Source organism: Engraulis encrasicolus, chromosome 11 (genome assembly GCF_034702125.1).
Source record: "Engraulis encrasicolus isolate BLACKSEA-1 chromosome 11, IST_EnEncr_1.0, whole genome shotgun sequence".
Taxonomy (NCBI): Eukaryota; Metazoa; Chordata; class Actinopteri; order Clupeiformes; family Engraulidae; genus Engraulis; species Engraulis encrasicolus.
The window spans coordinates 20,810,705-20,820,704 of record NC_085867.1 but is presented as its reverse complement, the minus strand read 5'-3'; the positions used below and the strand labels follow the sequence as shown (position 1 = coordinate 20,820,704).

The 10,000-nt window shown below is 43.0% G+C and overlaps 1 protein-coding gene and 1 long non-coding RNA gene across 4 annotated transcripts in view; one reads left to right on the top strand and one right to left on the bottom strand.

Moving 5' to 3' along the window:
* The window catches only part of LOC134458075 (mediator of RNA polymerase II transcription subunit 13-like), a 188,321-nt gene that overhangs the window by 39,545 nt on the left and 138,776 nt on the right, over window positions 1-10,000 (bottom strand). For both annotated transcript variants that reach the window (XM_063210182.1, XM_063210183.1), the window contains exons 7-8: window positions 8,880-9,044; window positions 6,846-6,993 (exon numbers count right to left, since the gene is read on the bottom strand). In XM_063210182.1, coding sequence (XP_063066252.1) covers window positions 6,846-6,993; window positions 8,880-9,044 — 313 coding nt within the window. The remainder of the gene's footprint in view (window positions 1-6,845; window positions 6,994-8,879; window positions 9,045-10,000) is intronic.
* On the top strand, window positions 176-5,287 carry LOC134458076 (uncharacterized). 2 transcript variants are annotated; one of them, XR_010036523.1, is made up of 5 exons: window positions 176-644; window positions 1,760-1,876; window positions 2,257-2,324; window positions 4,008-4,107; window positions 5,055-5,287. It is a non-coding gene; the product is annotated as an uncharacterized LOC134458076 (long non-coding RNA). The 2 variants fall into 2 exon arrangements; XR_010036524.1 differs by lacking the exon at window positions 4,008-4,107 and having other exon boundaries at window positions 5,055-5,286.

The following is a 10,000-nucleotide window of genomic DNA, read 5'->3' as shown; positions in this document are numbered from 1 at the left end:
TAATATGTCCTTTTATTATCAATTATAGCTATTTTTCAATTATTGTTATTATCATACTTAACTAGTTAAAGTAACAACATCAACTTCAACTCCATTTGATGTGCTGTAGACTGTAGAGTGTGCTATGAGACTTGTACAGTGGACAAAGAGTGTGCAGTCTCTAGCTGGTGCACTGGGCAAAATAGGCTTGAATCCGGAGATATTTTGACTGGATATGTTTTATGACACGCGGCATATTCGGACCAGATTTCGACCATTTCCCGACTTTTCAAGAATCCGTGAAAATCTTGGCATATTTTGACTCCGGAATTGTGTTTGGTGAATACGGAGATATTTTGACTGGATACCGGTATTTTGAATGACGTGTGCTGCCAATCGCATTGAATAGAATGTTGGCCCTCCCTCTGCCGTTATGATTATGAAGCTCTGCGCGGCAGCCCGCCGCTTCCTATCTGGATTTCTGTCGTACGTTAGTCGGCAGCATCTTTATCACAGACTTTCCAGAAATCTGTCGCAGACTTGTTAAGCCATCAAAAAACCGTATTTAGTTCTAGCTCTAGGCTATGGGACTATGAGGACTCCGAGACGGTGTCCAAGTGAGATGGCTGGCGAGGTTGATGGACCAGACTTTAAGACATTCTGAGGTAAGTTGAAGTAACAGATTAGAGGAACATACGGTGTATTGTCTTAAAGTAGCTCTAGATCAAAATTAAAGCATGCCTGAATATTGTAATGTTTAACTTTCCTAATGTTTTCTGACTGACCGTATAGCTAACTTGCTAACTAACCAGCGCCTTGTACTGTCCACTAAACAAGGACGGTTATCTTAGCATGTTAGCTAGCCTAGCTTTTTCGGTCTGGTAGGCAGATGTTAACGTTAGCTAGCCTGCCACCACCTAAAAATACTAAACCTTTGGGCAAGTGATACGGTGTCACGAATGAATGTATGCATAGACGTTTTACTGACATTGGATATATGACGTCGGATATCTGCAGGGGCTAGATTTTGAAATTACGACAACATTTGGTAACCTGCTACATTTTAACTAGCTAGGAGGAGACTATTTGGTTACAGATTTGTTTGACATAAAGCTTATTTTCCGTGATATCTAAAAGTTAATGACATCATGGACACTTGTGTCTGAATGTCGCACACAACTAAGTTATCACCTTGTATAGTCTTGAAAGTGTGGCTGTATTGTTCTAATATATGATTTGTCCCCCTTGACCAAGCGAAAAACACACACTCTCAATTGCCTTTCTGTAAGATGAGAGATGGTCACAGCATGTGTCGTTATGAACGGGGCAGAGGTAAAGAAGCCCCCTCCGATGTTATTTGACAGAACAGGAGTATGCCCTGTCGTTGCTCTTGCTCCAATGCACACATAGAGCTAGAGACTTCTGTGCCAGAAAGAAGAGAACGAGAAATTGTGAATTTAAGAATTTGTTTTGTTATAGGGTAATTGATGACATCGTATGGATGACATGATGCCCATCTAGGACTGTGTGTGTGTGTGTGTGTGTGAGAGAGAGAGAGAGAGAGAGAGAGAGAGAGAGAGAGAGAGAGAGAGAGAGAGAGAGAGAGAGAGAGAGAGAGAGAGAGAGAGAGAGAGTGTGTAAGACTGATGATGTGTATAAGGCCTCTGCATGTTTTGGTTTTGTATTTGTGTATTTATGTAAGCTGATAAACACCTTAATTTTGTTTGGAATTAGGCCTAACATGATAAAAAAAGTACTTCACTCTATTCTACATCCGCAGCTCCATGAATGTCATGAGACACTCCAGGAGACGGTGGTTGCAATGCATTATCAACACCCCGCAACCCCAACCCTCCAATGGAACCCAGAACCCTCCGGAGTTCCTCAGGACCTGTCGGTAATATATTCGACTGCATGTTTTAAGGTAAAGAAAATTATCTAGACTTTACGTGTGCAATTTCCATTTTAACCATCTCAAATAACCCTGAGGTTCTCATCGTCAAACTAGAGAAAACATCAGTAAGGTTCAGGCTGTCTTTTACAGATAAGGTACTTTATTCACTGTATCACTAAGCACTTTATTCATCCTGTGGGAAATTCAAGAAACAATTGTCCACTGTTTGTAACAGTATTTTTTAGCCAATTTGGATTGGAGCCAATTTTGGTCCCCTAGGGGAAATTCTTTCTCTGCATTTATCCCATTTCGGCTAGTGAATCACATTGAAATTTCTTAGCATAACAATATGTGATTGTGTTATCATTTTTTTTTTTCATCAGGCATGAGTGAGGCGAACACATCGTGCGTTGGAGGAAGAGTTGCAGTGACGACTTGGACCACAGGCCAGGTAAACAGGTTTACTCTGAGCATGTCAGCCCATACTTCTGTGATCAAAGTGCTATTAATAGAGAAAGATGTAATGCAACCAGATGACCATATATATGTTGATGAGTACACTCCTGTTGAAAAAGTAATATTTTGAACAATATTTCAATAAACACACAAGTTATTTCCAAAATGACCATAGAGTAAGTGTAATACAACATCTTTTCAGCTTACTGCAGAAAAGTAAGGTCAATAGTATAACTTGAATGACATATTTTTCCATTGTTCTGAAATTATGCTGGTGCAAAGGTGAGTACACCCCTATGTTAAACTGTCTATGGAGGGGCTGTGTTGGCCCGAATCTTCACGAATTTGAAAGATTAAAAGGGAGGTCATCGCTGTGCATTTCATCCTTGCCTTACATTGAACTTTTACATTTCGAGTCTGGACCTAGCTAAACAAGATGTATATGAGATTTGAAGGAAATCCTATGGAGAGTATCATGATCTGATGATGTTCAGTAGTCACAGTACATGTTAACAAGCATGTTTCTAGTGGTGAAATTCAGCTTCCTACTGCGGACGGCATCGGTACAGGTCCGAAACATTTCGGTCCTACTACCATGCTTGACTTTCAGCATGAGGCACTTTTCTTTCTACAAATCACTTTTTACCACCACACATGCTTGACACCATCTACTGATGCAAAATTGTTTATCATGGTCTCATAGTCAAACAGACTAAGGATATGGGATATGGAACAATGTACTGTGATCTAATGACACCATGATAAACAAATTAGCTTTAGATCAGTGGTTCTCAACCTTTTTTGAGCAAACGCCCCCTTGGACTCATCACAAGCCTCCAAACACCCCCCTGACCCTATCATAAGCCTGGCCACGCCCCCACCTCCCCCTCCCTAGTATCAGCTGTACCTTCTCAACAAAGAAAAGTACCCATGCTTTAAGTCAAGCATGGTAGTGAGAGTTGCACGGTTTGGGGCTGTGTGGATGCCATCAACAGGAGGAAGCTGAATTTCACCAAAAGAAACATGCTTGTCGACATGTACTGTGACTACTGAAGCAGATCATGATACATACTCTCCACATGATTTCATTCAAATCTCACACACATCTAGTTTGGCCTGGTGGGGACTCATAATGTAAAAGTTCAATGTAAGGCAAGGATGAAACACACACAACGATGACCTCCCTTTAAATCCATTTCAATTTCAAGACGTTTCGGGCCAGCACGCCCCTTCTCAGACAGTTTAACATAGCATAATTGCACAAAAAAATGGACAAATATGTCATTCAAGTTATACTACTGACCTTACTTTTCTGCCATAAGATGAAAACATTTTTGTATTACAGTTACTCTATAATCATTTTGGGAACAACTTATGTGTTTTTAAAAATATATATATTCACAATGTTACTTTTCAACAGGGGTGTAGTCATTATTGCCGAGCACTGTATATTTGGATCACCATTACACGTTTAGTCATAAAGTAATGAAAACTTGTGTACAGCATTGTATGTTTTCTGTTCAGCTGTAGATTACTTAATAGTGACGAGGTCACCAATGCCATCATCCAGGCTAGTAAGGATTCTGGGTAGAGCTGGGGACCAGAGAGTTTACTCATAACTCATTTATGTGATTATGATGTATAAAAAAGACTAACTCAGTTTCTTTCTGTCTCGCAGAAACCTGAAATAGATTCTTTGAGAATCTTAAAAGTCAAACAACTGGGCCTTGCGGGGAAGACTGATGACGTGAGAAAAAAAGGAAAAATTTGATGAGCGGGTAGGTAAAACCACAACTACCAACCCCATCATACAACTGCCATCACTTTCTTTTGTCACTACTTCACTTCACTTCAGGGGGCAATTAGCCAATATCCCCTTTCTTTCTTCCGAGTACTATTGTTAGTTTTTAGAATGACCGCATTTGGTACAAGGTATTTGCAAATGGGCAGCCAACACTAAAGGTCTGTTTTGACTCCTCCGTCAGGCCCTACCATGGAGCATATGGCAGGGCACTCGTTTGCAATGCGACCGACCCGGGTTCAATTCCTGGCCTGGGTCCTTTGCCAGCCCTTCCCCATCTCTCTCTCCCAACTTGCTTCCTGTCATCATCTGCACTGTACTGTCATTATGAAGACAATAATATCTTTTTTAAAAAAGACTCCTCCATCAGTTGGGGGACACATACTGTCAGTGGGGGGGCAGTGGCAGATCGCGAACAATTCAAACTGGGAGAACTATACGTTGATCGCGGCAAGGGGTCTATTCAGCGCTAAAAGGGAGGGCGTGGTGGCTGTTTGGGTACTTGATCTGCCGTTACCCTGCTGACAGTACGTGTCCTCCAACTAAAGGACGAGTCTAAACCAGGCTTAAGAGATGCAAGCATAAGGAAACGTGGGGGGGACCATAGTTTTAAAACACGTGGTTTGGGGGAACCATGGTTTATGGCAAATAGTGTATCAAAGTTAAATAGTAGAACCATGGTTAATTTTTGTAAGGGATATTACTATGACAGCTACTGTACTCCTGTGGATAAACCACAATTGAACTATGCTTGGTTGATCTGCTGGATAATCTTGTGAAAATCCTGCTGTATTATCTCATGTGACCAGTTCTTTGGCATGTTCATGGTAAACAAGCATGAGTGTGGGTTTTGAACTGTACATATTTTTTTATGTTTAACACATTGTTTAAAACTGCCCTATTTTTTTGTTGCTTTTCAAGCAGTGGTGCTGGTGGCGCAGGATGTCCTGGAGGAGGACGACCTCGACTACCTCAAAGGAGCTGATGCTAGCCTTGTGCCTGATGGGGAAACAAGTGCACATTTGTTGTGCTCTGTCTGAGATGGAGAAGTGTGCGCCTTGCTGGCGTACTTCAATTGATGCCTGCAAGCCCAGCCAGCGAGTGACCGATAGTGGCCGGTTCTCCCTTCGTTACCCCCCTCCCCCCCCTTCTGCGGCCGACAAAGCTTGAAATATGATTAAATGTAAATGTAAAATAAGCAATTAAAGAAAGAACATTCAAAACAACAAAATAATTGTCTGTTATAATATGATTTTAGCTGGGATTTAGCAGTAATTTAAAGGTGGCCTAATTGTTGTTTTGCAGTAGATTTGTGTCTATTATATTATGTTGAAAGAAGTATACTGCCTTACAAAGGCAAAGTGCAGTAACCAATTACCGTAGGTTCATTCTGAAAATGTGTTCATTCTGAAAATGATTTTCATAAAGACCTCCTTTATCTTGTGACTAAGAGTTATGGTCAAAATGTGCCCTGTTTTACAAATATTGCTATGTCAAATTTGCAGTAATTACAATATCCAACCTACCAAGTCTTTGAAGGCATTTTTTCCCCTCAGTTTCATTGTTGGCACTGCTGTTTACCTTTTGTAGGGCAGTTTAACCTAACGTCAGCATAATTAATTTCGGCAACTTTGGCAACATCACTGATGTGGCAACATGCCCGTCACATGTTGGGAAATCCTCAGCTTCCACAATCGTTTCGATCTGAAAGACAATCTCACTCGTGATTAGGATGGTAACCAGGCAAGACTAAGTTGTAATAGACCTAAGTAATAGAATAGAAAGCTTTTTTTGTCATTATACAAAGTATTCTGAGATTTGAGCTTCCCTGCAAGGTGCACAGTCGTTTATAGATGAACATTGTCCAGTACGTGTGAGTTCATTGTTGTAACAACTTTGGGGAAGAAGCTAAAAACACCTAGCGTGATAAAGGCATGTACATAAATGCCTGTAAAATCAATTTATTGCCTGGTTGTGGGAGGTATGGGTCGTCCCATGCCTCACAGATCCGGAGATATACAACTACAAGAATGGAACACATCCGTGAGAGTATCTGCATCAAATACGTGAAGCACATGCCATATCAGGTGAGAAAACGGCATCCGGATTTGTCTCATGTCGAAACTGTCCCATTCCGAGATTCGGATATGCTCCATATATGAAAATTGGCACCAGCGTATCAGTACCGTATCTATCAATATATCTCCGTATATTGGAAATATCCAGAAATATCTTCATACAAACATCCCCGGAAACAGAGCCTTTTTGCCCAGTGGTGTGTCTAGCTTGTTTGCTTACAGTAGTGTGTGTTTCTTGTAGCAGGGGTTATATTGGGACACGACTGACCGGGGCTCAGCCCCAGCACGGCTCATGCTGCATTATGATGGATCAACAGTGGCAAACTTTTTTTCACACTTTGCTTCAATAAAAAAATGCTTATTCGCCTCAACCTTCAATATGAAAAGCTTTTTCGCCCCGACCCCAGACCATAACTCCACCACAAAGCAAATCGTAAAAGTAACCCTTGACAAAAGGTATAGTGTGTGTTGCCTGTACATGTGGTTTTGTGATAGTGGATTGTACAGTGTGTGGCATTGTACTGCAAGGATCATGTCATTGTATGTAAAGTTGGTAGAGTGTCAAGTACCGGTATACAGTAATTGGTACAGTATAGTGCCTGCATGCATTGTGTGTGTGTGCGTGTGTATGACTTACTTCAGCTGCAGCTGGTTCAAGTAGCACTCCTTCCAGGCCTGGTGAACCATCTGATTGGTCAGTTTTTTCCCAGAATGCTTTGGACTGAGGGATATGCAGCCCTCCTGGCTGCTCACGCTGGACACCGCTGTCTGGAAGCCACTATCGCCTAGGCAACAAGAAAAACAACAGCAGCAGGGGCAAAGGTCATAAAGTGGATGGAGAAGAGAAGAGAAGAGAAGAGAAGAGAAGAGAAGCGAAGAGAAGCAAAGAGAAGAGAAGAGAAGAGAAGAGAAGAGAAGAGAAGAGAAGAGAAGAGAAGAGAAGAGAAGAGAAGAGAAGAGAAGAGAAGAGAAGAGAAGAGAAGAGACGGAGGAAGATGGTTTTCTGTCGTTAGGAAATCAATGGGGGTAAATGAGGTCATTGGAACATGTAGACAGTGAGTCAATGGCATGTGGTACATACATGGTACATATGGTACACACAGTATACATGTAGTGAGCCAGGAGCAACAGGCTGAGATCCACACAGATGACTTGACAGCATACACCCCACCAGTTAACACAGGCATGGCCTATAGATCATCACAACAGGAGTTTGATTCCCTTGAAGCAAAAGACGAGAGAAAAAAAACACAAACTCTGGGTCATCTGAGGCAAACGATCTGTTCTGTAGCAATATTATGAGGTGAAATTGAGATTGAAATCAATTGCAAAACTCTTGCTGCTGAGTCGTTTCTTGCTGCCAGCTTTATTGCACAAACTAGCAGTCTGGCAAGGCCTTGAGAGGAGGCGGAACTGACATTACTCTGGTTAGACATGAGCAGAGGTAAAAAGTAGCATTGAAATCAACTACTATTCGCATTTGTTATTAACACGCTCTCCATCCATAGGCCAGTATTATCAGGCAGTGTTGTTGGGGGATATCTTTGGTACTCTTCTGAACCAGTATCTTCCTGATTGTTCAAGGCGAGGAGGCAGAATGGGTGTTTTATCCTGACAGATTTGAGGAGAGGTTAGAAATTGTATTATGCTAGCCAGTCGGGGAGATAGAAACGTGTTAGGCTGGCTGGTCGAGGAGAGGAGAGGAGACAGAACCAGAATTACCCCGGCCAGTTCTGAGGAGGGGGCAGCCGGAACATTGATCCAGCGCTACCGTCTAGCCTGCACTCATCGACTTACTGCTTCCACCCTAAATGGATCTGGCGACAGCACCAGAGAGGGGCAGGTGGGAGAGGTGCGAGAGAAACAGAGAGACAGGCCGGCAGACAGGCAGGCAAATTAACAGACAAACAGACAGACAGACAGACAGACAGACAGACAGACGGACAGACGGTTGGTGCGACCTGCACGTGCCTGATAATTTCTGTCAGGCCGAGGAGTTTTGAGGCTAGATTAGCACAGGTGTCCTGTGAGGCGAGAGTAGAGGAGTGGACTCGTCTTGCCTGCCTTGCTTGTTAGCCTCTGTCTATTGTCTGCCTGCTTGCACCTCTGTTTGATATGATTATGACTTATGTATATTCTCCTTGCATGTGCTCTCTTTACTTATCCATAACTCTTGTGCATGTGTCTCCTCTGTTTGTCTTGTATGCTGTCTTGGACAGGACTTCATCAAAGACGAGGTTTTGTTCCTCAAACAGGATCTTCCTGGTTAAACAAAGGCTCTTACCTGTGTTCCCTATGGATGGAGATGAAGGGATGTAGCAGGGGGTGTGGTGGTAAATAAAATCTGAATGTATTGTACACATTGTGGTGGAACACTATTAAAGTAGTAATAGACAGGCAATTAGGTGCTGGTTTGTGACTGACAACTGATGTTGGGTGCAGTGAGTGGGGAATTCAAAACTTTGGGTTTTCATTGGGCCTGGGAAATGGGGTGGTGATTCAGTGGTGCAGAGGGGGGCTGTTCGGGCAAGGTGGGGAGAGTAGGGATTATTTGTACCTGAGCGGAGTTGCTGAGGCCAGGTAGTGTAGGATGATGGGGGAGAACAGTGAATGCAGGGTGTGTAACTGAACTAGGGCAAGGTGAGGTGGTGGGGTGGTGGGAGTGTTATACCTGAGCAGGGTTGTTCCGGCGAGGTGGGGGGAGTGAGTGGGATGCCGCAGCCTGATGGGTCTCTGGACCCCCCCTGGCTGCCGGGGGCTGAGGGCGGCTGCTCCGCCGGCAGGTCACTCTGGGCGATCAGCACAAAGGATGCTGGGTAAATCATCCTCACTCCACCTGAGGAAAAGCGCACAGAGAGAGAGAGAGAGAGAGAGAGAGAGAGAGAGAGAGAGAGAGAGAGAGAGAGAGAGAGAGAGAGAGAGAAAGAGAGAGAGAGAGAGAGACAGAGAGAGAGAGAGAGAGAAAGAGAGAAAAGCAGATGGTAAAGTTAAACAGAGAATATAAAAATTGACACAACAGAAAATAAACAAATACACACGCCACAGACTGGGAAATTCATTTTATCTCAGCACCACATGCATTACCATCTTCCGTTTATCTCTACTAAGTACAAATGTTTGTTTGGGGAAAGGCAACTAGCCCTTGTGTTTGTTTTCATCGACCCTTTCGATTTGTCAATTAGCAAAGCGATTGAGCTGAGGATGGAACTGGTGAACGAGCCACAACAGCTTATCGCTGAACAAGCAGCCGCAAACAAAAACAAGACTTTCCACAATATCCTCTTCTATTGAGAAGAGCTCATTATCCATCCCACAATGCAACACTTCCACTTCTGATCTTATCAGCGTTTTCTTTGTACCGTGATTACTGCAGGGCTATATCTCTATGTTTGTGGGTGCATTGTTGTTGTGGTATTGTGATCACTTTACACGGCGATTAAAGCAGCGGCGTGTGTTTATGGGTTCATTGTTGTCGTATGGTGGTAGCGCGGCCGGTTAAAACACTATTAAGCCATTAAGATCAAGGTCATACATTAGGCTTATTACCCAGGGACGGTGCATGGCCGCATACATAACAATGGCTATAAACGCTAATTAAACGTTTACTCTTTCTTCAGGTGAGCACATGTGAATGCTGTTGACCGCTCTTACAGTACCACACTTTCACTAATACCCTGGGAAGTGTGGATAACAAGGTGGGAAAAGAATGATATACGGGATGGGGACACAATCTTACACACAGTGGTTATAAAGGTGGTTACGTTGAACTATATGTGGCTCTAAGACAATAGA